The 26,514-nt window shown below is 43.5% G+C and overlaps 2 protein-coding genes across 8 annotated transcripts; one reads left to right on the top strand and one right to left on the bottom strand.

Moving 5' to 3' along the window:
- Positions 1 to 1,670: 1,670 nt before the first annotated feature.
- On the bottom strand, positions 1,671 to 22,490 carry ACOX1 (acyl-CoA oxidase 1). Of its 3 annotated transcripts, none has more exons than XM_030013781.2 (14): positions 22,285 to 22,490; positions 20,979 to 21,138; positions 15,019 to 15,179; positions 10,070 to 10,177; positions 9,427 to 9,546; positions 8,743 to 8,858; positions 8,369 to 8,538; positions 7,875 to 8,037; positions 6,959 to 7,149; positions 6,536 to 6,715; positions 5,782 to 5,887; positions 5,555 to 5,698; positions 4,466 to 4,672; positions 1,671 to 3,439 (listed from the first exon to the last, which is right to left on the bottom strand). In XM_030013781.2, exons 1-14 carry the CDS (start codon positions 22,397 to 22,399, stop codon positions 3,389 to 3,391), a joined length of 1,992 nt encoding a protein of 663 aa, XP_029869641.1. In that variant the 5' UTR covers positions 22,400 to 22,490; the 3' UTR covers positions 1,671 to 3,388. The 3 variants fall into 3 exon arrangements, with proteins under 3 accessions (XP_029869641.1, XP_029869640.1, XP_029869642.1); XM_030013780.2 differs by lacking the exon at positions 15,019 to 15,179 and adding an exon at positions 11,968 to 12,128 and having other exon boundaries at positions 22,285 to 22,488; XM_030013782.1 differs by lacking the exon at positions 22,285 to 22,490 and adding an exon at positions 11,968 to 12,128 and having other exon boundaries at positions 20,979 to 21,091.
- TEN1 (TEN1 subunit of CST complex) lies at positions 22,483 to 26,410 on the top strand. Of its 5 annotated transcripts, XM_030013786.1 has the most exons (5): positions 22,538 to 22,596; positions 22,641 to 22,682; positions 24,483 to 24,591; positions 24,714 to 24,871; positions 26,195 to 26,410. In XM_030013786.1, the coding sequence occupies exons 3-5, from the start codon at positions 24,506 to 24,508 to the stop codon at positions 26,329 to 26,331; spliced, it is 381 nt and encodes a 126-aa protein (XP_029869646.1). In that variant the 5' UTR covers positions 22,538 to 22,596; positions 22,641 to 22,682; positions 24,483 to 24,505; the 3' UTR covers positions 26,332 to 26,410. The 5 variants fall into 5 exon arrangements, with proteins under 5 accessions (XP_029869645.1, XP_029869646.1, XP_029869647.1 ...); XM_030013785.1 differs by lacking the exon at positions 22,641 to 22,682 and having other exon boundaries at positions 22,483 to 22,583; positions 24,485 to 24,591; XM_030013787.1 differs by lacking the exon at positions 22,641 to 22,682 and having other exon boundaries at positions 22,553 to 22,572; positions 24,485 to 24,591.
- The last annotated feature ends 104 nt before the right edge of the window (positions 26,411 to 26,514 follow it).

Here is a 26,514-nt window from a genome sequence, read left to right as displayed (position 1 = left end):
CCGGGGCACGGCGGCTCCCATCGGCTCCGCACCCCCCCCGCCCCCGGAGGTTGCGGGAGGAGCTCGGGCGGTGCGAGGTGCCCGACGGCTGCAACACCCGCCCCGGCCACCGGGCAGGAAGGGCTGAGAGCAGCGGCAGGCTCGTCCCGTTTCCCCACGGGGCCTCGGGAGACTCCGGGTGCCCGAGGACAGCCCGGGACGGGGGTTTTGCTAACCCCAAGACTTACCTTCAAAGACAGCAGGCTGGCTTTGGGGCAAATAATCAGCCCCACTGGGCTTTACAGCCCCGTCTTGTTTAATTGATAAGGAGTAATCACAGTCCGCCTTTCGAGACACCCAGAACCCAGTTCAAGCAGAAGGCGCCAGCCGGAGTCCAGGCGCTGGGGGATTACAGCTCCAAAGAGTACAGCCCTTGCGCCAGGTAAGCCGGCAGCCACCTCTTCCAGTTCAGCAGGAGATACAGGCCGGGTCCAGGGACCCCCAGGAGAAGCAGTGAATACCCCACACGGCACAGCCCGGCTGGAGCTGTTGCCTGCAGGTCACCTGGGACAGTTTACTAGATGAACTTAATTAGTGACCACTTCTCCAAAGGGACAAGATTTAGCAAATCCAACTACACCAGCCTCTGCAGCAAGCTGCACCAGCACTGCTGGAAACAGCTAATTGAAAACATTAGAAGTTCAGGTTAAAAAAACCCTCACACTTACCAAAGCCGGGTACAGGACAAAGCCAGCCCTGCTCCTGCCTTGTTTGCTTGTACTTGAGTTGTTACTTCCAAAAAAGCCCTGGAGAAGTGCCTGCCTTTGAGATTTTATAACCTGCGGACCCATCTACCAGTGGCTTTCACCATGCATGCTGCCAGTCCACCTGGCAACATAGGCTCCTTCTAAAGTCTTCACCAAAAGGTGGCATTTCTAAGAGTCCATCGTTCAAATCAGACTGGAAACCATGGTCACAGACCACTCGTTTCAGTACTCTTCAGGGATAATGGTGTAGCTTACAAGTGTCATTACTTGACACTGAAATCAATTCTACTTGAGCAGAAGAGGCTCAACCCTCGTGGAAATGGTACCATCACTTTTTGTCAAAAGATGGATGAGTCCTAATGAGGATTCAGGGCCATATGACAGTTTAAACGCTGTTTGCTGACCACAAGACACGGCAAGTCATACCAGGTTGTGGCATTCAGATATTACCTACCACTAACAGCAGCAAGATGAAAAAACAGTGTGCAATATCCTCACCAACAGCAAGGAAGTACAGCATTTGCTGTTACATCACTATCTACTCCAAAAAACCAGGGGGAACAGTTTTAAAGAAAGACCTTCTATGAATTAAAGCTTCTGCTGTCAAACACTTGTTAAATCTTTGCTGTTGGCAGTGATCAACCAGCTTTTGCTGGCTTATGAGCCATAATATTACCAAGCAATGTGCCACAGACAGCTTTGCTCTCTGCTGGTTTTATTTTTCCTGTGGCTGTGAGCAACAGCAGAGGCAAGGATAGCTGTGGGACTGGGTTGGCTGCCCTAGAACACCGCAGAGCAAAGCCAGAAAGGTCAGGCTACGAATAAGACAAATAAAATCCAACTAATTTAAGGTCTTTTGAATACTTCATTCTACTTCACCCATTACTTTGAGATCCACTGAAAGCAATGCATGAAAGAAACACATTTTGTCTGAAAACACATTTTTGTAATTTATTAAATCTGTACATACAGTTAGCTAGTACTGTTCTCATTAGCATATTTTTAACCTGCTCCTCGAACATCCCTCCCCAGGTCAGCAGTCTGCTCTGTTGAATAAACAGAAGGCAAAGCCCTTTGCCTTCTTTGGTATCCTGAACAGCAGTGGTTCCATTCAACCTGAAAGACTCAGCAGCCAAAAGGCAAGTTTGATTATTTTATTTAAAATTAAACATTTCTTTCTGTTCAGCTACTATGTGTGGAGCCAAATGTTGTGTCTGATCATTGTTAGTGCCAGGAAAAACTCATCCATGAGAAGCGATCCAAAATTAGAGACTAACAGATACCAAAGCTGTCAGAGAACCTGCTTCTCAGATGTTGCCTCAGAACTGCAGGATTTGGGTTTATGTTGAAGCTTTTTACTGTTTTAAGCTCAAAGTTGCTCTTATCTGTTGTGAAGAGAGGTTTTATTGTTACTGGACAGAGTTATTGGTGTTGAAAAACAGCAATGATTTTGCTTAGTTGCAGTTGCACTGATTTCACTGGGCATCAGGAGGTTCTGTTAAAAGCTAAATCTTTCACCTGTTAAATCCAGACAGCACTGTGCAAGTCCCAAGTCAATATAAAAACAAAATTAAGCAAATCAGAGAAAGCTCCTTGGAAATACATGGGTAGGAAAAAAATCTGGACACTTCACTTGGGATTGTCGTTTTCTTGAAGAATGCCTTTAAAAACCAGAAGAACATCCCAGAACAATCTGAAGACCCAAGGACCTTGGTCAACTGATTTCTGCCCTCAAATACTGGCTTCATCATTCCAGGTCAAATTTGCAGTTTGTACCACTACATGTGGTTTTTCACATCAAATCACCATAAGTAACATTTGTAAAGTGCTTTGAGATAGTGCTATGAAAATACTAACAGTTAGAAGAAGGGCAGAACATCTATTATCAGCACCTAACTGATTATTACTAGTTGTTTTTTTTCCTCAGAGCAGCATCACTATATTCTCCTTTGACTTCCTATTAACAAAGAGTAAGGTGCCAGTGTTGAAGATGGCACACAGGCAAAAGGAGTTTCTGCAGGGCAGTGAAAGAAGGATGTATTGGAAAACATGAAGATGTCTTCTGGAAAGATGAATAAAACAGAGCTCCAGAGAAGGAGCTTCAAAGCTACACCAGGAAAATAGTGCCACATGCAGATTCATGTGCACAAAACTATGGAGGAGGCTTTAGATAGCATAAATATTTGCCAAACAAGCAGAGAGGTGGTGCTAATCTTAAAAAAAAAAAATAAATAAAAATCAAGACATTGATGCTTTTTGCAGGACAAAACTGCTCATTAGAAGCTATTGCCTGAGGGCTGTTAACTACTTAGTAGTAAAATCCTGCTACCTTTCCAGTTGACAGTAACTTCTCTCTAGTTAGCAGCTTCACCAAAGCAATCCTTGTATGAATCCATAAAGCTTTCCCAGATTTTTAAAAGGTTAATTTTACCATTATAATTGCACTTTAAAAACAGGCATCAATCCCTATGCACTCTCCCCAAACACCTCCTTGATTTATAAAAGTGGAAAGAAAGGCTACAATTATTCACTGTCCTACAGCTACCAGGATTTGAAAGGTTTGATTTAGGTGCCTGAAGAAAGGATGGAATCACCCAGTTTTCAGGTCAGAAAAAGTGTGCATTTTAAAAAAACAGCAGGCTTCACAGCTTGGATTGCATTGGCTTCAGGTGTTTGTGAAAAGACTCATGAACCTGTAAGAGGAAAAGACAGTGGTTACAACAAGGTCAGGGCTAAGTTTTAAAACAGTTTCAGCTCTTTACATCTTGCAGTGTGTTTTTATACTAAGGAAACTTGAATCAGAGGCACTTTGGGGATTTAAGAACAGCCAGCTAAGTCCTGTATTTGAGCATCTATATGACAGAAAGGCTGAGAATATAAGCCAAAACAAATAGCTTCCCCACTACCTTTCTTGTAAGAAAAAAGAATGCAAGACATTTTTATATCCATACAGAAAATTCTTTGGCATTTTAATTCAAAGAAAACTGGCAGAGGCTTCCTAAGGGGACTGTAACGAAGCTCCTAAGCCCCACTGACTTCATAAGCATAAAAAAAATAGAGTAAGTTCTGGTGGGATTTAACTACAATCACAGCCTCTGGCAGCCTGTCGTAGGAGATAGGCTGTCCAAATCAAATAAAGGTAGTAAAGGCCACCAAGACAGGATTTAGAGTTCTGTTTTGGCTGACAGAAGAGGGACACTGACTCTTCTCAGCTCAGTTTCTTTTATTAGCTCAGCTGTAGCTACAGCCTTAGGGCAGATATGCAACACCTGACACTTAAGTACTACATGAGAGCAATTTATTTTCTTCTCCAGTCACTACTACTGCCTGAAGGCACCAAAAGATTTGCCAGAAAACAGGTAAGGCTTTCACAGCTACTGTCACTAAGCAGAATTAACAGCAAGCGATGATTTCTTTTAAATTGAATGAGATTATTCAATTATTTCTCTAGGGAGAGTATGACTTCCTCCCTCAACCGAGAAACTCAAAAGTATCCCACAGGGATGCATGTGAGGTACACACGGGAGAGTAACTGAAGAAGGTGTGCTGAAAGCAGAGGAGCAGAAGTAGGTTGCTAGTTTTGGTCCATTACCACTAGTGACTTTTCTCCCCCCTTCATCAATTACATGCCGAGATCACTGAATCAAAATAAAAATACCCTAAATTGGGTTATTTCTCTGGACACGTGACCTAAAGATGAAGAAATAAGGTTTCTTTACCTCTGTTTTGTTTAGTGGGGATTTCTTTGCCCACTCAAACATGTTCTCGTAGACATTGCCATCATACCGGCCAAGCACAGATCCAAGATGAACATCATGAAAGTCAAAGGAGTCTACCAGCGCTACTGCATTGGGACGAATTATAGCTAAGAGCTCTTTCACACGCTGGTTCACTTGAGTAATTTGGGCATCAGTCAGAATACCCGCCTTGGGGGGGGAAAAAAAAAAAAAAAAAAAAAGAGATTATCAGAAGAGTACACAAGTCGCAAGAACCTTCCCTTCCCCTACAGTCTAACATAGGTCAGCCTTCCCCCACACAAAAATGCAGCTGTTCATAAAACACTAGGTTTTTATTTCGAAGTGCTAAGTAATCAAATTGGCAATTTGCCATAGTGTACAAGCAAAAGGAGATGCCCAGCATAGCCTACCATACTCCCTAGCTATTTTTTCTTTGATGGGTCACTCATTCTTTAGAGTGGCTGTATGTTAACTTCAGTAGCAAGTTCCTTGAAGAATGCACTTATGTGTATATTAAATTCTTCCTGGTTTCAGGGAACTTTTTGGTAAGCAGCAAAGAGGAAAATGGGAAGAAAAAACATACTACATCTCCCTGAAGACAAAATAAAACACTGCTGCACAAATAACATTCTCAAACTGAAAGAATGAAGAGAAGAAAAGTAACGCCTGACAATTCAAGCCCATTCACTGAAGGATGGGTTAAGATCTGGAGTACAATATCCCCCTTTTGTACACTACTTTACAAATGCATATAGCTCTCAGAGCATGTCTAACTTACATCTCCTTTATTAACTCCTTGGTTTTTAACATACAACACCTGGTCACCAACTGGAAAACATTTAAGCTAACCTAGACAGATCTATGTTACCATTTATCATCCAACTCCGCTTTTGGCAGATCACAAGGGAAACTTGACAAGAGCCTTCCATCAGACCTGCACTGCTAACGGCCTTCTGGAATTCAGCAGTCAAGACCTTATGCCTAAGCATTTGTGCAACTTTACGTTTTAAGCATCTTTGCAAACAATGACTCTGGCTCTAGAGATTTAAAGTGTTGGAGAAAGATACCAACCTGCAAGAAATCCCCTGTGTTCTTACTGATCCCATACAGTGCATACAGGAGACACAGCTCAGTCAGGACAGCACGGACAGCTGCATTACTAATCTCAGCCAGCTTTGCTGTGAAAAGCTTCACTATTACATAGTGACAGTGTGCCTACAAGAAATTAAAGGTGAATCAGGTTCACGAAGAGATGAGCAGCTCTTATAGCACATTTCTTTATCAGGCACATCACTGACCTCAGATGCTCGCACAAGATCAACAGAAGTTCTGTTCCAGGCATCCTCCTTGCTCTTTCTGTGGTTCAGTTCAGCTTGCAAATTCTTTGCTGCAGCTTCTACAAGCCTATTTCATAAAAGGAAGAAAAACAGATTATGCAGTAACACCACATTAACAAGGTTATGTGCACTGAATTCATATGAATTTCAGTCTAACACATCAGAAGAACTCAGAGGTCATGTGCCATGACTGAATACATTGCCTGGAGTGAGCAGTTGTGGCTCTAAAACCCCTATCACCACTGCTGCAGCTAGAACACTGCTACAGAAGGGCAGGACGACATTTGACAGCACATATGTGGTGCCTGAATACCTACTCACACATAGGCATCTGTTCTACTCTCACACTTCCTTCACAACAGGCTTTAATATCAGGATTGTTTCTCTCCAGATAGATCTCTGAGCATTTCGAACAATGTTGGTATTTGCACACTCGAATATACTTCACATTTAAATAAGAAAAAGATGTTTCAAAATGGAACAGAGCAGAGTATCTAGGCTATGCATAAGCTGTACGTAGCCTCTTGTAACCTCAAAACACTTAACACTGACCTCAACCTAGTAAAGTGTGTCACTTCCTGAAAGCAACACATGGAGCAAAGCTTTGCAAACCATACCTTGAGAATCTAACATTAACAGGGCAGTGCATCACTACCATCTCCCAACACACACAATTTTACTGGTGCTTGGCTCAGTCTTGTAAGTGTGAACTCACCGGGCAGCACGTGCTTTGTAGGCCTCTACCAAGCTGACTGGATCATTGATACGCACAGCCACAGACCTAGCAGCCACATGCTGTGGCTGAATGCGTTGCCTGGAGAGATCATTAAGGTAGGACACCATGCCAGTAACCTGCTGTCCAGAACTAACTTGGGTGTAGCTTTTGACAAGGAATCTGAAAATAGAAACAACAAATAGCAACTCTTACTCATGAGTTGTTTGAATGGAGATAAGTCATCTTACCTAGGGTCAGACTAGCAAAGAATAGTTGTAGGCATACTCTTCTGTCAAAAATAGGGCAAGGGACAGAAACATGAAAGACCAGTTTCATGGTAACGGGATACTCTTCTGCTCATGACTTCAACTACAAAGATCGTAATGCCAAGGCAAGAATGTCTCTAGACAGAAGCTACCATACCTAGCTGTCTGCAGCATCATGACTGTGTTTTCTCCCTCGTAGGTGCAGGACGGGGTGAACGTGACATAGATGTCAGGAATGCCACTGCATCGAGAGTAGCCATGCCCACCACATGCCATCCGACATTCCTCAATACCAGCATTGGCAGTCCAGGAAGTGAATGCCTTCAGCCCTGCTGTCAGTGCATGGAGCTGAGAGACAAAAGCAAAGCCAGTTTAGGTTTTTTATTTGCCATTCTTAGCTTGCATACATACATGCCAAGTACTGCAGCTCCCAGAAAAAAGCAGAGTCAACACCATCCTTCCACAGTCCCACAGGGTCTTGTTTTTCTTGTAAGAACTCTTTCCTGGGCCACACTGTTTATATGAAAACCTCTGTACATGTGAAGACTTCTGAGTACCCCATTCTTCCTGTTTCTAGGCATTGTATGTACAAGACTGTTTTCAATTGCCTATCGTTGCATTACGTTCTCAGACAGAATCCTTAACTGAAAACTAACATTTTAAAACCCTAAACCCTCAGTATAGTACTGATACCTTTGACCAACACACCAGTTCTACCCCAGTCACTTGGAAGAACAATCAAGAGCTACAGCACAAGCATAAGACCGGTCTTAACTCCACTCCCAAGCAATATGCCATCATTCCTGAAAAGTCACCTTTTAAAGAAATATATTCACAGTAGCTTTCTCACTGTGCATTACTCCCTGTTTTTTATAAAGAGCTGCTAAATGAATAGTGCAAATAAAGAAGTAAAAGTCACCAGCACATACTGGGCTTGGGATCTCTGAATCTAAAGTATTACAAGAAGTCTCATGAGTGAAAGCCAAAAAGGCTTGATGCCTTTTCTCCCATGCTGTAAAGAAACCTTACATAAAATCAACAAACACCCCTCTGATTTCCAGAGGACACAGTACCTCCGGCAGCTCACTCAGATCCCCTTTATGGATGTCTCCACTAATACGATGATAGGTGTCTTTTATGTAGGCTCCCACAAAATGAAAAGCATATGCTGTTGCCAGGAGAGGAAAGAGTTTGTATTGTTGAGTCTGATAATCCAAGATCTGGGGTTCTGGTTCCCTAGAGCAAAATACAGATGAGTTAGTATGCCAGTGGCTAGCAAACTGCTGCAGAAGTCCCATTCAACTCTAAGTAGGTTCTTCACTTGGATAGCACAAGCTGCATCTGTATCAAGCCAGACTATCTAAGACCATATGGCAAAAGCCTCTGGCAGTGGAGGAAGGCATTTTGGAAGTCAAGAATGAAAGAAGACTCACTTCCCAGGATGGAACAGTGTTTTGAAACTATCAAGTGCCAAAGCAAACAACATCAACCGCAGTCCCTCTTCCCTCCAGTATTTGAGAATTTTCCCTCAGCACTTAAGGCTGCTCTTTTATTTCACTGCACTTACCCTGGCTTTAGCTCAGACTGGTGTCTCACTGCACTATAGCGGATGGCAATGGTACAAGCCCGGGACAGGGAGCGAGCTGAATCGCCTACAATGAGAGATCGGATGAACACCATGGTCCCGTACGTTAGTTTGTCACTGAGCGGTTTCACATAGGTGCCATCTGGTTCAACCTACAAAAAAAAACCAAAAAAACAAACCAGAACAGCCTGTTGATTTTCAAAGTTTCCTCCCTTTTACATGCTGACATGTCAAGCTCTAAACTCATCATGTAGCACTCACAAGCAACCTACAATCTTGTTGGCATGCTATTCAACCACACAAGAGCATTTGAAATGTCCATTTCTAAGAGCATATGCTGAAATTCACTGCTTTACCTGGGCATATTTCATCAGCATGTTTTCCCGAGGAATTCGGAAGTTGTCCATTTTCAGGTAGCCATTATCCATTTCATCATAACCAAATTTTGGCCCAATGTCACCCACTGTGATACCTGCCACAGACAAAGCCACGTGTGTTAAGAAATAGGAACTAAACACCACAAGAGGTTCAAGCCTTCTCCAATAAAAAGACTGGTTAGTTTTCTAGCAAGTTCTGGCATTGTTAGGAGTAACAGCTAACTAGGACCTTAATCTCTTTGATGGAAAAGTGGACATCAAAACATGAGGATCTTCATAATTTGCATGCAGTCCTACCACCCAGTCACTGGGGGAGCTGTCTCTAAAGATCATCCAGCTCACTTCTAGCTAGACAATGATGAAAGGTGTTCTTTCCCTTTCAGAAAGTAGGACACACTGCCTCCCAGAATGCATAGCGGGGAAACACTGGGACAGAATCAAATTGCAAACTAATCTTCACATTGAAAGCATGACATGAAAGATGATTTAGTGGTAGTTCAATCAGAAATACTCCTTTAAGCCCTGTGACCTACCAACTACTCACTGAAATCAGCTAGTGAAATAAGTCATGTACAGTAAAAAGACACATGCAGCTGTATATAGCTGGAGAGAAACAGATCTAACATGTTCCATGAGTGCTAAACCCTTAACATTTGTTCTTACCTGGCAAAGGCTCATGGGTGCCCAGCTGCCGTATGGGAACAATGAAGGCATGCAGCCCTTTGCACTGGCCCTGAGTGTAGAGCTGAGCCAGAACAATGGCATGGTTCGACGTCTTTCCAACTGCAAAAGGAGAGGGAGTCAGAAGGAAAACAAACAGTCGAACACTCTTATATACAGAGAGCCTCTTTCCTTAAAGCAGGATCTGAGATTACCTTAAGCAGATCATGTGTTAGAAAACCAGATTTACAACACTGGTTATCATCTGAATTCTACAGCTAGACAAACAATGTTGCTCAAGTCAATGAAAGTTGCACAATACGATTCTCTTGATTATACAATATCAAGTCCTTGGCAAACCTGCCAGTGGAGCTGAAGGAACTATAAAGATTTTGATACAACCTATCAAAAATTACAATAAATCCATGCAGTGTGAATGATTCTGAGACACAATTCAGAGCACACAGATAATCCAAAGTTTTAGTAGGCTCTGATAAGTCTGTTACTTGTTGTGCAAGAGTAACTGCCTTTCAGCCAACTCTTTGGATGAACTTTCAGTCATCATTATGTAGATATAATACACAACATCCCCTCCCTAAGTTTTTCCATACATCTTCCAGATTTAGACACACGGTGATGCACTTACGTCCGCCTGGCCACCACTTAATGGAGGTCACAGTGGGGCTGTTGAGGATGAATTCCTGGGTAGCAGGGTCATAAGTAGCTGTAGTTTCTAGACCCCGAAGATGAGTTCCTGAAAATAAGCAAACACATTGTTTTGGCAGAAAGTCAGTCACAAAACAGAGACAAGGACAGAATTGGACAATGGAAAGTTGAACTCCAGTAGTAATGTACAAATTTTAACTTTGCTTTTAGGCTATATAAAGGACTAAATATCAATCAATTAAGGAAGAACAAGTGAGAGTCAGACCATACTCTGGGACCTGAAGCCAGTTCTTAGAAAACATGTTGGTTTTTTTCCCCAGTGGTCTAAGACTAGTTTTCCAAGCACCTCCAATCTGACACCTTTCTGCTATTACACACCAGAAGCTCTTTCTCACTTAAAAGGGTCCACAAAAACATGCTCACCTGGATTTCACTAAAACTGAAATCTGATTAAATTGCAAAATAAAAATCATATACTTTTCAGCCACAAGATGAATTAAGTAGTACCCATCGTCTCTTCATTCCCTCATCAGGCCTACATTCTCCTCACTTGATGGAACAGTAACGAGATCATCCATAGCTCCAAGACAGCAAGTAATGGCATGCATACGCTAGGGTACTGATGCAGGTAGATGAAGAGATTGCAAAAAGATGAAGGTAACAATTCCAGAAACAGTATTTGCCTTCTGCTCCCAACTCCTTACTTCGCACACACCTGTCTTGGCAGTGGCATTGTCCATGCATGCATATTAAAAAAAAAAAAGAAATCACCAGGCCTACTTGCTTAAACTAGACAAGCTGTGAACACTCCTGATAGTCTGGACTGACAGAGCAAGACAAGAGGCAGTGACTCTACACAAGAGCGTCAACATGAAAAAGGATATCACCTTGATGCAACCACGTTTCCAAAGCATGGAGTTAAAGGTAGACTTCCACAGGCAGCTTAACACAGACTTACTTTGCTGGTAAAGGATCTTCAAACCTCACTAGTTGCAAGAGATTCTCCACAGGCTTGCAGTTACTTTATGCTTCATACAGTCTCTACATTTCACTTCAGCACAAAAGGTGAATCCTGCCCACCTTCAGAAAATAATTCTCATCTGAAACTCTCAGATGTCAAAATTAAAGTTTCCCAGGGCATAGTATCCTCCCTTTGAAACTTGGATTAGAAGTGTTGCAATCACAATACTGCTGGAGTTATCAAAATCCATTTCAAAGCTTGAAAGCAAAGGAATAGCAACAAAGAACAAAGTCTACTTGAGACAGAGAATTTGAAAAAAAAACAAAAACAAACAAACAAAAAAACATTTCATGGTCCAATTAAAAAGAACACGTGGGAGTGAACTAAAAAACTGGGGGAATAAAGCTCCCCACAAAACATGAGCATCGGAACCAAGTCATCCACATGTTCTCTGATCCAAGGTCAGTCCCAAGGTGACAAGCAGCTCTTAATTTTTTTTTGGCATCTCTCTCAGTACCTTAAAGCTCTGTCCTTTTGTCTTCACACTGAATGTTAAGTAGAGCAAAGCAGAAATCACACTGGAAAGAATGGTAAGTGTAGAAATGAACAGATGTCATGACATTGACATCACCATAGCCATATGCAGTAATTTATACTGGTTTGATTCGCACAAGAGGGGCATTCTGTATGCTCATATATAGAACTACAGACATCAGACTCTCCCATAGGAGAAAAAAAGGGCAAGCAGCATGTGGCATAATGATCTATTAAAAATTTCAGAGGCAGTCCACTTTTCCCTGTAGCCACAAATGCATGCGTAAAGACTGTGGGGTAAACACACACCATTTTTCCCAGGCAAGGGAATCCTTTGTACACAAAGCCATTCTTAGAAATAGCATTTAGTGAATGTACTGTACCATGGCCCATTTCAGTCTGGGCATAAGTGCCAATGATCTCCAGGTTCCAGGCAGGCATGAAGAAGCGATCCTGCTGCTCTGGGGTTGCCTGGGTGAGAAGGGTGGGGAGGAACATGCCCAGATGAAGGTCCAGAGGCTCAGGCCGTCCACGATGAACAAAGCTGTGAAAGAAGTGTCATGGGATGGGAGCGTGAAGGGAATGTTATGGGAGGGAAGCAAGCATGAGGATTCATGGTGGAGATTCAGGAAGAGACAAAAAGAAAAAAAAAATTATTCATGTGTAAATCAGAATTCAGCACGTGTATTTTAGAAAGCCAGAGCACTGTCCTTTTCTCCAGCCTGAATAGTAAGAAATTACACTTAGTCTGAAATAAACATGCTGCAATGCATTTCCTTCTAATCAGACATAAAATGCATTTGCAATATTCCCATATTTTTTACATACCATGATTGATTAAAAAAAGTCCAAAGACCAGACCTTCACTATGGTTTGAAAACCAGAGCATCCCTAAGTTAAACAGGCTGAGTCAGAATGTCTGTTGAGATGTGATCTGGCTGGATGAAGCAAGCCTTCACCCAAAGATATGAAGTCTACTTTTTTTTTTTTTCCCATGGTTTGAGGGTAGAACCTGGTAGAAGTCCCAGTTTATCCAGCTGAATGAGATAGGTTTTCTCTGAACTTTCTTTTTTTAAAAAAGGAAAGTCCTAACTGTCTGTACTATCTACTTCACTACTTTATTTATTAAAGATCAGACACAGCTAGTGTATATTACATTCCAACTCAACTCCCTTCAACTTCTACTATTTTTAAAAGCTCTCTTAAAAGGACAGTGCTCTGCATGCATAAGTCAAAGCTGTGAACATAAACAACTTGGAAAGAAAGCCAACATTTTTCAACTTGTGTATCGCCAGCACAAAGTCTCTCCAATTAAATATGTTTCATTAGAACTACTCTTCCTCCAAGTTCTGTCAAACACCACTGTTAGATTGTTAAGTGGTCTATTAAGTTTTTCGATATAAAGAATTAAATGCTTGTTAAATCTTTAAATATTGATAACTTTCAGTATTAAAATACTGGGGATATAGACTGAGGATCAGTACCTTCTCTACAAAGGTTGTCCATCTGGCCCATTTGTGTATGAAATAATGTAATTGGTCTTTAACAGGCCTATATATATTTAAATGAGATAGGCATTATGGAAAGAGCACTGATCTGAGCTTAGCTCAAACTCAGTTGGCATTCTTATCAAAGTGGGAAGAATGCATTCTTGCTTTACCTCTAAACACACATTACTATGAACTAGCTCTATCCCTAGAGCTTCCTAAGAACTGTAGTTCTTTTCCTTGATGTTCTCAGGCACCTACAAATAAATTCAACCAACTAATAAACCCAGTAGAAATGTTTTCTAAGCTTTTTGACTAACAATGACCAAGCTCAACAGGGGGCTAATGGGTTATCAGGAATACCAGATTTTAAGTGAATTCAGTACTGGTGAGAAGTACACAGCTGACAGTCAAAGACTGAAAGAAAATCCTTATTTACTAGCAATAGCTATAAACCAGGTAGAAACCGTACAGTATTTTCATTACTTATTTTTGTTTCCTTTTCAGCCCTGTGCTACTCGTGCTTTTTCCTTCTTTTATTTTTTCGAGACTTATTCACTATGGAATAGGTTAAAACCAACACAGGCTATCAAGTAGGTACTCGCCAAGATAAAACTGAGTAACTACCCATGCAGGCTAGGATTCAATTCAATAATCCAGAGGTCTGTTTCCCCATCACCAGTTTCTAAGCATCAGGATTTTTATTTTGCTTAAATTTAAGCTCTGCTTAAATTAAGCAGAGCTCAGTGGCAATTACTCAACATGCACAGCAGGAATGCCAAACAGTTGCATTTTAATTATTCAGCATGGAAAGCATATTTACTTTACCATACTATCACCATATTAGTTCTATTAAGTGTCAAAATACTAATTTTACCATCAAACACCATGAGAATTATAAGTAAACCAGACCATCACCAGGCAAGAAAGTGCAATGATCTAATGTGAAATAGCAAGTAAAACAAATCACTTTGGTGTGGATACGTGTCTGATTTAAAGAAGTTGGTGTGAAAAAGCAAACAAGGTCAGTAGGCATTTATTGTTGCCATCTGGTTGTCTCTCAGCTTCTGGCGTTGAGCTAGGTTTGCTCACTCCATCTCCCTCAAGTAGAACAGATGACAAAATTTCCTGTATTGCATCTTCTACAAACACTTCTGCTACCATGAGTAGCTGTAACTGAACAGCCAGGCAATTGGCATTACCATCTAACTTTTGCAATTGTCCAGACTTGTACGTATCATGCTTTCCAAGTTTAGATGCCAGCACAAGCACTGGAGTCTTTTGTTGTTAAACTATTCTTGCTGGTATTTAACCGCCATAATTCCAGGTTCTGGGCTAAAAGACTGTTTTCTGATCCATTAAACGTTCTTCCATTTGAAGAAGTGAAAGTCGTTTTCAACAATAGTAGGAATAAGATGTTTTTCTTCTTTGAAACCAAGGTCGTTCCATGAAGTTGTATAGCTGCAATGGAGTAGCATCTGGAAAAAAAGTGCTTGGGGCAAAGCATACCTTACTTTCAAAAACATAAATGTACAATCTCACCATGGTACTTTGCATCTAAAGGTATACTTCTGACCTGTTTATGCAGGCCAGTCGTGCACTAAGAACTCTGAGATACACATGCCCCAAATTCAGGCAAAAATAAAAACCACAGTACTGTTGACTGACATGTTCCAACCAGTTCAAGTGAAATTCAGACTCCCAGGGCTTAAAAACAACTACAAAGTCAGTTATCAGCTAAGAGGTGCATTCTGGAAAAGACAAAAACTAACTCTATGATTGTTGGGATGTGAAATGAAGCAGCTGTCTGGCTATAGAGCAGGAAATATCAACAGTTAACCCAACTATTTTACCTTTCCCCTTTTAGATTTACCTAGGGAGCATCATCAATTTACAAAGTGGAGTTAGAGAAAAGAGGTTACCCATTGATCCCTGAAGGGAACTAACCATGTCCCATTTCGGTTTGGGCGTAGGTGCCAATTATCTTGACTCCATGGACCAGGGGCAGCCATTTCTCCTTCTGAGCATCAGTCGTTTGTGTCTCTAAGGTTTTTTGAAACATGCTGAAGTGGAGACCGAAAGGTTCAGGAAAACTGCCCAAGCATATTCTACAGGAGAGAAATAGAGGGATCTGGATCTCAGTCTTACTGTTACTGTGATCCTGAAAGGCTTTTCTCCAACTGTAGCATAAGATAAATAATCTCTGCCTATTTCAACCCTTTTTTGTCCTCCAAGCAACCTCCAAATATAGAGGCATCAGAAGCAATGCTAACGGGGAAATAAATGTTTCTTTCAGGCATTTTCTTCACCCCATGAATCCTGCTGTTACTATGTAACTGGAAAAAATACTATTCTACAAAGATTCATGGGAAACTTAAAACTGAGGACATGAAAACCAAATTATTTTCTCCCCCTTCTCTCAGGCTTGGTGGGAATAAATCCCACTGCTGCTGGTAGCCTAGAACTAGGCCATTATTAGCTAGAAGCACTATGTATTGAAAAGGAAAAGGCTTCTTAGGCGACCAAGTGCTTGTCAGGAGCGCTCTGTATTACCTGTAGCTGGTTTTATCAGTTGTGAGATCAGGAACTCACCTTCAATTAAAATTACTGTTACAGGCTAGTACTGGCGGGAATGCAAGGAAAATCAGATATTTTAGGTGTGCTTCATCACAACAGAAATTATTTCATGACAGAAAGCTCTATTCATTTAGTAGCCATGATGGCAGGCAAAGTACATTCCCAATTAAAACAAGCTCTATAACGCAAACGTGCCAGAAAATTTCACTGTGTAAAAGCTATGTAGTAAATGACGACATCTTCCCTTCAACATTCTGCAGTCTGAACAGTTTTTTCATCTTCAATCTACTGTACATGAATGCTTATTGCATCCAAACTCTAAGATGGAGGAGGAAAAAATGAGCACTCTGCATAAATACCTACATATAAGGTCTCTGCCACCTACCCAAGACACCTACAAGGGAAATATAACCTTCCATCTTGAGGTATTAACACCTGCCCAGGGAGCACATTTAAGAGTTTGTTGCCAACACAGATCTGCACTGCATAGCGGATGCTATGCATCTAATTTGTCAAATTACAGCAGCATTTGTGATTGGCATTTTACACCATGCCTGGAATGAGTGGGAGCAGAGAGTAAATAATTGATAATTCAAAACCAGATCCCTATACAAACTGTGAAACTCAGCCTTAGGGCGAGAGAAAGCAGGACAAAGCTTCTTTGGCACCACTGAACTGCATGTTGAAGACACTTATTTTAAATGGACAAGACTGAATGAACCACAGATCTTTCCAGAGGCAAAACTATTGTAATCAAGTAATCTAGACTGGTGATTAATGTATTAACTGTGCTTTAAGCTGGTGTGAGTGCAGGTACAGTGCCTAGAGTTCTTGGAATCAAGGCAGACAATTCTCTTACCAGAAATCATTCTATTGCCTATGGCAGCACAAGTTTACAAAGCCAAAGTTATCAGGGTAACCAAGGGCTTAAAAATGCTACAAGGACAGCGAGACGGAATATTTTTCAGCATTCTTACAGTTTCCTACGTGAGTTATTCTTTTAGTCCAGGACCCATATAGCAATAGCAGCACCCTTTACTTCCTCACCGCCTACAGCAAAATTACTGTGCGTCTATTCCTTGGGCCCAAAAAGGACAAACCTACAGGGAGAAAAAGAGTGCTGACTTTGAAATACATTGTTCCAGGGCAGCTTGGGAAGAGCTTGAATAGTTCTTCGCATATTTTCAGAAGCCATTGAGAGAAACTTGTGAAAAAGGTGCAACACATGCTTTGCTGTCAGAAAAACCAGGTCAGACACTGCTTCTTTGAAGGCAACGCTACAGAAAAAAAGTCTTCTTAAAGGTCACACCAGCAACTTTCACTGCCTATCAGTAAGTTCAATTGCAAGTGCCAGATATTTCATGCTTGACTAGCACCTTCTCTAATAGGAGTAAGAATGACATTTTGTAAGAGGATACTTTAATATCCCTGTGTCAGAAGGTCATACTATTTCACCAACTAAACATGCAGCATTTTAACAGCTTCTTGCATTAACAAGGCTGAAAGCAGAACTGAAAGCCAGCTAATTTACAGCAGAAACTTTTCGTCTCTGCATACTCCACACTGAATGATTAGGATTTTCTTAACATGCCTTTTAACAGCTTGAATAACAATGAGAGAAAATCCCATTTTCCTCATGACACAGTGCAAACAGAAGTACTAGCTGTGAAGGGAGGAACAACAGGTTTTCTTTCCTTCTTTCTCTCTCTTCAAACTCTCACTCCTTCCCCTCCCAACTTCTGCATTCCTACTTGGCATCTCCCACTACCTATACAGCTTGTTCTCCAAAGGCTGGATCATGTAACTGTTCAAGTACTTTGCTACATCAAGACTGAACGTGGCTAGCTGCATCTAGCACTAGCCCTTTGATCAATGACCAATGATCGCCTTGTTGGTCTGAAGTCAGACTTGCTACAACAATCAGTCAGTCAAGAGGAGGGCTACAGTTCCAAATCCACTTACAGGAGAAGGATGTGTAGTAATATGCTACTCTGGCAATATAGATCCTTCCACATTTCACAGCATCCAACGCCACCCACGTACTAAAATACACTCGTATTTGACAGACGAGTTTGATAGCATATCTATCAGTGAACAGAGTAAAAGAGAAGCCAAGTCTGTTTTCAGAGACTCCAAAGCTAAATGAACAGTTGCAAAGATATTCTCAGGCTGCAGAACTGGGTCACAAAATGGGGTCAGTAACTTTAAAGCAAAATCTGCAAGCAAACTTTTCTAGCTTTTTGTGGTTCTTGAGGTAACTCTTTCAAGGAAGAGCATGAAGGGTCGCCTCAGTGGAGAAGGAGCAGGAGGTATGTCTGACCTGTACTTACTGGGCTTCAGAGTTAACAAATGCTATGGAAATGAACTCGCTTTTCTAGCTGTATCAGAAACCCCAAGTCAGACTCATCCACTCCAAATTAATTTAGCAGTGGCTAGCAGGGCCCAACTACAGTTCTTCCTGGTTTGATTTGCTGAAAGCTACTCCAGGTCCTAGCTTTTGTGTCAAAATGAGAAGTAAGGGCAAATTCTCACAGGGAAAGTGCACATTCATGCAATGCTTATGAACACAAGAATCATGTGTTGACTTGCAGCTCTTGGATATTCTCTTCTTCTGTGACCCAGTTTCTCCCAACTGTTTTTCACTTCTTTATTTAATCTCATTTTTCTCAATAAAGGCTATTTATACTTGAAGGTGAATTAAAACTGACCAGATTGCTCTCTTCAAAGAGCTGTGTAGCATTACACATCAGAACAATTTCCCATTTTTCATGCTGACTTACATTTTGCTGCAGTTAGACTGTAAAAGAAATCTTAAATAGTGGCACTTTAAGGCTTCTGGCCTTCAAAAGCTGTAGTCACAGCAGCAACTGCAGTGTTGACGCATGTTAAGACACAGGAAGAATTGACTAGATTCAGAAGCCATTTTAATTGCTTCTAAATTTAATTAATAGATTCTCTTATGTTGTGGAGTCCAACAAAGCCTTTGTGAAACAGGAACGAGGAGCATTCAGTTTGACATGTCACAGCAGCAACAACTGTTTAAGTGTATCTCCAGGGCAGCTGAAGGAAGAAGCATTTCTCCTCGCCTATTCATAAATCAAGCTATAAAGTTGGTCAGTCATGATACAAAGCTACCTAGTGAAGTTCTGGCAGTATACAAAAGCTACAGGAAAACAACTAGCTCAAAATTCTCAAAAATTGCATATGTAAATAAATATGTCCCTGCTGTTTGGGGATAATCACAAGGCATGAGGGATTATCGCCAAAGGATCTTAAGCTTCCATATGTAAAAATCTGATGGTCTATCACAATAAACACAACTTGACATCTGAATCAAGGACTTCAATCTATTTCATAAACTTCATTCACGGCACGCCACAACACCATATCCATTCAGTTTTTCAGTTTGGAAAAACGAATAAACCCAAACACAATTTCTCAAGGCCAGCTTTTACACAAATGAAGTCCCTTCTAGTTAGCACCAATTAGCATGTTTGGATATGTGACAGAAATAAAGTTAATTTTGCAAGTTGGGTGGAGTTCACTAAGTTTAAAAAATGTTTGACACTCAGCAGGTGAGAAAGTGGGGACAGGTGTTAAAATGCAAATGAAATCAAAGGATGAAAAAATAATCTTTCATTTCTTCCATTTATTAAGCAGCAGTAAGCTAATATCCTCCCTTGCAAACACCAGACATTAAAGAATTCAAATCCTGAATATTAACAGTATACAGTTCTTAGAGCAAACACACACCACTTGTGATTAAGAAGCATATGTACTGCTCTTCATTCTTCTACATGTTTTTCCAGAAGACACTGGAAAATACAGTCAGTCTAAAGTAACTGCAATTATCTTTTGAAATCCTGAATGTCTGCAATTAGAATTGACTCTGAAAAGTGTGCCTTCCCCATTGTTTTAGTTGATTTTGGATCATGAATTCTGACTAGTCACACCTGACTATTCATATCACATAAGATATGGATGTATTATCTGGTACCTATATGAAATATTAAGCTTTCATCCATTTAAAGTTAATAATTGCTGACTCCCAAATAAGTTTATGGAAAGACAAAACTAGAATCTATCATTTGACTATTTCAGAAAAGTCCTATTTTCATAAAATGTTGTCAGTAATGCTACCAAAAGCCAGCATTTACATTGCAAACTTTGCTGAAATTTGCCAGCTGATATACTGGATAGACTTCTCTGAATTTTCCTTATGAAAATAATCAAAGAAACTTCCCTGTCACCTCCAACAATCCTTGTGTAGGAAAAATTAATTATTAACTTTTGCCATGCAGTATCTGAATAATCTAATACAGTCACTGAACTTTTTTCTTGTTATTATTGTCTACTGATGCAAACTTTCAGAAGAACATTTACATTTCTTCCATGAGAATTTTCAAGACACAGGTCAGTGCAGACCAATTTCTTTGAAATTAAAACTACAGCAGACAAGATGATTTTAACTAACTAGTCCCAATATTCATGTCCTGAGGCCAATGACAGCTTTTCCTTAAATCCAGTCAGAGGGGGCTTGTGATTCTACCAGTGCATCATTTACTGTGCCATGTTAACTGTATTACAACCAGATTTCCAGAGCTGTGCAATCTCTCTGTTAAACGGTTTCCGTTTGATCATATCAGAATGAGTTTAATAGAACTAAGGGGAGAAACATGTCAAAGTCAGGAACTAAGTTCCCTGCAAGCTGGAAGGAACGAAACTCAGATGCAAAGACAGTTTTATTTTTATTAACTTAATCCAAGGGTAATACTATCAGAAAAACAGAAGGTCAGATACAACAAAAAGCCTCTAGGTCAAAGGGAACCGCTATAGCACCAGGAGCTTGGAAGAGGGAGACAGGACAGATAGTTATAAACAAGAACTTATACACTACCTTGGAACATTTTCAAGTATGCCTGTAATGCAACTTTATTAGGTCTAAGTGCAAAGTGAAGTAATCAGCTTTAAGAGATTTCATTAGCAGCTGATTCTGAATAGATCTGATGATGTTGCAAATATTTCAGTATAGTTTTTATTGCTTTTGAAAAAAAAAAAATCAGACTACAAATCCCATTTTTTACTTTCTGCACCATCTATAATTAAAAAAAGGTGTAATTACTAATGGTGCATTTCTAGTCAAAAATCTAAGAAAACACAATATTCAGGAAATCATGGTTTCATCTGAAATTCATTGAAGCCAAGACTTCAGTGGGCTTCATACAGGTCTTTAGCTTCCTTTGGACAGCAAACATATGAAAAAAGCACAACTCTAATGTCCTTGGTGATGACCAAAGTACATACAAGAAGTAAACTCCACCGCTAGGTACCTTTTAAACCAGTAGATCTCATCCGGATCTGCAATTCCATATTCTCTTAACTTCATCACCATCAGAGAGCTCTTCCTGATGGCTTGCTCATAGCGTTGGCTACGGGACAGGAAGTTCAAATCCTCATGCTGGAAGTCAGGGTCATTAATAACTAAAGCCTCTAGGAACAGAACAGAAGAGGAAAACAAACTCAGTTTCCGCAAACCTCAACAGACAGCGGGTGCGAAACAATTCAGCACCTCGCTTGCTGTACCTCAAGGTACAGATATCAGAAAATTAAAAATAAAATTAAAAGTTAATGAAATCTGAATGAAGTCAAAGCTCTTGGAGGGAAGGACTCTAGCAACAGGGCACTCTCCCATTCCACACACAAACCACACTAAGTTCAGAGTACTCTGGATTTGGCAGGAGGTTAATTTACTGATGCAAGACCTGCAGCCCCCTCAACAACAACCTCAAATAGCCATCATTACTGCCAGATCAGACTGCCTCACGAACTTTGATCCCCATACAACTCCTTGCAGAAGGGCACAGCTATTATTGCCACTATGCCAACTGGAAACCAAGGCACCCAGAGGCCACCAACTTTGTGTCCCCTCTGGCACACAAGTTACACACCACCAGCTGCTGACAGTCCCACCCTAGCGCGGGCTGGGAAAAGAAAGAGGATGGAGGTTTTTCCATTAATCTCACGTATCATGGTAGCAGTGGGTGAGAAAGAGGTCATATTTGTACTGTTGGGCAAGAATGTACTAGGAAGGAAAAAGGAGGGGAGAGGGCCCAAGAAAAATGCCCACAAGAAGCTGCCTCTTACTCTCTGGAGGAAGGGCAAAGAGAGGTAAAAGGATGTTGTTCTATCAGGACCACCCCAAATCCTTTCTGGGAAGGGGAGAAGAGGGGATCAGGGACATAACGCTGCTCCTGCTCCCCTCTAACCCATTAAGCAAAAACCCCTTCCTGCAGGCAGCCCCCCCCACCTGCAAGCCCTCTCCTCACAGCTTTCCCCTCTCCCCAAAAGCTCTTCCTTCCCCACACCCTCCCTCCTCTACACCCTCCCCCCCGGCCCGGCTCTCCCTCTCCCCACAGCCTCCTCCCTCCGCACCTCCCCCGGGGCTCCCCCCGCCCCGTTACCCCGATCTCCCTCTCCCTGAAGGCCCCCTCTCGGGTCTCCCCTTCTCCCCACACCCCCACTTTCCCTCTCTTAAAACATCCTCCTCCTTTACAGCCCCCCCCGCCCCCACACTGTCCCCTCAGCCCGGAGTGACCGGGCCGGGGGAGGCGGCGGGACGCCCGGGGCCTCCCTCACCGATCTCCTTGCGGCGGCGGGTGCGCTCGGCTCCGCCGTCCAGGATGTGAGTGAGCAGCTCGGGCTGGAAGGTGGCGGCGGCCCGCTCCCTCCGCAGGTCCGCGTTCATCATCATCGTCGTCGTCGTCGTCGACGGCTCCGCTCAACCCCGGCCCCGCCACCGCCCGTACCGGCCTCGGCTCTACCGATCACGCCCTCCCTCCCCCCCCGCAACGTCACGCTCCCCGTGACGTCACGCCCCGGAGACGTCGCGCCCGGCCACGTGACCGCCACCTCCCGCGGGAAGAGGCGGCGGAGCGGTGAGCGACGGGCCAGGCTGCAGCTGGGGCCGGGCCTGTTTTAAAGCGTGCTTGCAACGGGCTGCAGCTGGGGAGGGCGCGCATGGCGTCATGCTTTAAATTTGGCGTGAAACGGTGCGCTAAATAGACATATAATGTGTTGCAGCTGGGGCTGGGCATGCATTAAGTAGCACATGGGGTGTGCATATAACGGGCTGCCTTTGGGGTTAGGCATGCATTGAATTGGGCATTGAATAGCTCGTTGAGGGTGCGCATAACATACTGCATCTGCAGCTAGGCATTTGATAGTTAAATAAACAGTTCGTTAAAGGCCCATATAGCATGCTGCGTTTGGTCAGGCATTAGGTAGTGCGCTAAATCTGCATATAATGTGCTGCACTTAGGGCCAAGTGTGCGTTAAATGTGTATGTAACATGCTGTAGTTGAGGTTGCACGTGCATTAAATAGTGCATTGAATGGACACGTAGCATATTGCAGCTGGGGTTGGGCATATGTTAAAAAGTGCATTAAATGCACGTTGAGCATCTAGCATTCCTGGCTGATTCTGTCCTGCTGCACAGCGTGATTCAGGAGCAAAACTTGAGTGATACAGGATGACCTTTGCCCTACTCGGGAGGTCCTTTAAATCTGGGTTAGGTGAGGCAGAGATGCAGGGGGTTGCAGAGTGCCCATTCTGTCACTGCTGGTTGGGACCCTGCCAGAGGGGTTTCGCAGCCTGCCGTGGGTGTCCACAGCCTTGCGTGGGGCCACAGGGCAGCCAGACCCGGAGTTCAGGCATGTGCAGAGACTAGGTCAGCCAGGATTGCCCTGGTTTCAGTGGCCTCCCACAGCAGTCCTCTATGGGATGGTGGTGGGGCATTTTGCAAGGTTGCAACCCTCTGAGCAATGTGTGGGGTGGGCAAGCCCACACACATTAAAGCCACAGGGTTGCAGCTCAGCGTGTCTCCACGGCTGCATAATCAATACTGGGGGTCCTCGAACCCATTGGAGTGGCCCCACCTGTCTGAATTGCAGGAGTCTCTGCCTGGGCCACTGTGCAGCTCTTGGGGGTGCAAGAAACCCCAGCGGTGCAAGAAACCAGAGAGAAAAGCAGTAAACGGAGCATGGAAATGCGCCAAACACAGGCATCCTGCAAGGGAGATCGAAGAGAAAATCATGCCAAAAGAAACCACTCTGGGGCACAGCCAACGGCTTGGCTGCAGCACTGGCTGGGCAGAATTAAAATCTTGCTGAAGCTGCTCTGCATTCCTGCTTTTCTGTGTGCTTTGTGCTGTGGCTGGCCTGCCCGTGCCAGCCCTGCTCCACCACTGGAGCTCCCAGCAGGTCCCACCTGAGTCTTCTCTTGGGGTGAATCATTCTCACTCATGGCTGTCTTCTGAACCCTACTAGACTACTGAGGAAACCAGGCTGGCTTGTGTCCAAGTAATTGTTCTCCAGCTGCAGGATCACACACTGCCAGAATTTCTTATCCTGCAGCATGAGAACAGACTCAGGATCATACCCTGAATCTTGCTGCATGGTACCCCATCACCTCAGCAGCTGGATCTATTCCTGCATCTCGGTCTGTCACACTCTCTGAACTTCTCAGTCACCATTTTCCCCACTTCCTCAACCTTTCTCAACCCATCCATATACTGGGGGAGACCTGGAGGATCTGGTGGGCTGCCTGTTGCTGTTTACGCTGGATTGTGGTGGGGGAAGGTAGCCCCTCTTTATGCCAGGATGCCCAGGGCTTGGCATAGGCACTGAGCTGCAAACAGGACTCAGCAGGGAAGCTATGAAGCTCCTGCAGCCCCCTTGATGGGGGACCCTGGGCAAGGAAGGAGTTTTGGGGCAGTGTCACCTAGTATCTGGATGAGGTACTGGGGTGACATGAGCTCAGATCTTTTGCTTTACTGCAGGCCCAACGGCGCTGGTGTGAGATGCTGCCAAATGCTGGTGTCTATTACTTCCCATGGGAGATCAACAGCTCAGTGCCAGAGGGGGAGGCGCTGAGGACGTTTGGCAGGTGAGAAGGGTACCCCGCTCTCCTTGCAAGCCAAGCCTTTCCTTCACTGGCTGACCCCCCTCCCTGTGTTTGTAACTGTTGTACCTCTGCACCGCTGAGCTTCCCAAATCAATTGTTCCCAGGTTATGCTGCTACGACTTGGCCCGGTCCGAAGCCGTTCTCACTGCTCAGCACCACACAACTCAGTACCGGGTCTGTGTCGACACCAAGTTTGTGGAGCCATTCCAAGCCCAGCTGGGATCTCTCTACATGGTCCTGGGAGAGGTGGAACACAGGGAAGGTAAATGCTCCCGGAACCTGCAGCCCTTTGCTGCTGTTCGTGGTTCATCAGCTCCTTCGTGGCTCCCCGAGTGCATGGTGAGACACACTGCCAGAGGTTAGCATTGGCCAAAGGAGGCTCATCTCACATGGCTGCCTCTGGTGATTCAGGGCAGGAACAGCCTGTCTCTCCCCATTGACCATGAGAAGAGCCACCCTTACCTTGGTGAAAATCTGGGGCTCTGGCACAGATTTTGTTAGAAACAGGAAGCGCCTCAGCAACATCACTGAGCTTGTGAAACCTGTGCTAAAGCCTTCTGGCACCATTGCCAGCCACCACATCATCTTTGCTCCAAACGTGGCTGATTGCAGCAGTACCTCATGGCGAGCTGGCTGGGTTGGTCTTTGCCGTCCTTGAAAGTCTCTAATTATATCCCTGCCCTCAGACATGGGGCGTGAGGAATGCAAGCAGGCTCTGTCATGCAGGGCACCCTGTTGTCCTTTCCTGGGGTGCGCTGAGCGTTACTCCAGCTGCACAGTGTTTTGCATGGGGAGCCATGATCTGGGCTGGGCTGTGGGGTTGGGAGGCAAATCCCAAGTGTTGTCTTGGCCACACCTGTTAACAAGCATTCGCATTCATGCCATTGAAATCCTCGGTGGCATGTGGAAAGCCACATTGCACGTGGCATCTTGTGAGTGACCTGCTAAGCCTCTGCTGCAAAATTCCTTTAGAAAGACATGTTATTTTGGTCATCACAGCTTGGGAGTGAGTTGGCCCCATTTTGCAGGGGTGGAAGGGGAGGAGGCTGAGATGGTGGCTGTGTCACCAAGGTTTGGCCCCTTTTGTGCAGCTCTTTGTTACTATTTGAGTGCCACCAATGAACTGTTGGTTATAGTCAGCATTGAGCCTCTTCTAAGCCTAGCTTTGTTCTGTCCTCTTCTTGTCTGCACAGAGGCATTCAGAAATGAGCTTAAGCCCATCCCTGATGCTTTTTGGACAGGGAAAACCAAACTTAATCCAGCCACAAAGTGCACAGATGCTGCATGGCAGGCACTGGCACCACCATGTCCTGGGCTCAGTGTTCCCCAGTGCAAGGAGAGTGCAGTGTCAGTCACCAGCATTTTGTAGCCAACAGGGCAGAGGGAAAGCATGTCACTGAATTAACCTGCTCCCGGGCCCACTGCTCGCATCGATGAAAGCATGCGGCCAGTCTGGTCTCCTGCAAGTTCTCAGGCTATGGTTATCTGGCCAGCTGGAGCCATATGCTGCCTGAGGGAACCTCTCTGCCTCCAAGCTGCTCCGTCTGTTTTTCTTTTTACAGAAACTTCCTGTTCATATTCCCAGGTGAGGGTCCTGTAGTAAAGGCACGAATATTGACCTGCGTGGAAGGGATGAATGTGCCCTTGCTGGAACGAGCCATACAGGAGCAGAGGAAATACTTCAACGAGAGGCAGGAGCGGATGGGAAAGAGCACATCCTGACAGCAGCTCTGAGACCAGCCATATGCTGGTCCTTGCACTACCATTTGCAACAATACATTAAAAGTAAATTTAGAAGGTGCATTTGCAACATACTGCTTTTTGCCATGGCACATAGCAAAGTCAAGTCACTAAGCTGGGAAACACTTGAAGACCGTGAGTCAGTATGTGACTGTGGGTTGTCCA

The sequence above is a fragment of the Aquila chrysaetos genome, chromosome 5 (genome assembly GCF_900496995.4).
Source record: "Aquila chrysaetos chrysaetos chromosome 5, bAquChr1.4, whole genome shotgun sequence".
NCBI classification, from domain to species: Eukaryota; Metazoa; Chordata; class Aves; order Accipitriformes; family Accipitridae; genus Aquila; species Aquila chrysaetos.
Note: the sequence above shows the minus strand (reverse complement) of the source record. Positions and strands in the feature narration are given on the sequence as shown.

What these genes read in the sequence shown, in the direction of transcription:
- ACOX1 (XM_030013781.2), bottom strand. Translation starts at nt 22,399, where the DNA reads ATGATGATGAACGCGGACCTGCGGAGGGAGCGGGCCGCCGCCACCTTC. An exon ending in CAGTCTGAGCTAAAGCCAGG is followed by an intron (nt 8,038 to 8,368) that starts GTAAGTGCAGTG and finishes ATTTTGCTCTAG; the next exon opens with GGAACCAGAACCCCAGATCT. An exon ending in TACAAAGCACGTGCTGCCCG is followed by an intron (nt 5,888 to 6,535) that starts GTGAGTTCACAC and finishes TTTATGAAATAG; the next exon opens with GCTTGTAGAAGCTGCAGCAA.
- TEN1 (XM_030013785.1), top strand. Translation starts at nt 24,506, where the DNA reads ATGCTGCCAAATGCTGGTGTCTATTACTTCCCATGGGAGATCAACAGC. An exon ending in GCGCTGAGGACGTTTGGCAG is followed by an intron (nt 24,592 to 24,713) that starts GTGAGAAGGGTA and finishes AATTGTTCCCAG; the next exon opens with GTTATGCTGCTACGACTTGG. An exon ending in AGAGGTGGAACACAGGGAAG is followed by an intron (nt 24,872 to 26,194) that starts GTAAATGCTCCC and finishes TCATATTCCCAG; the next exon opens with GTGAGGGTCCTGTAGTAAAG.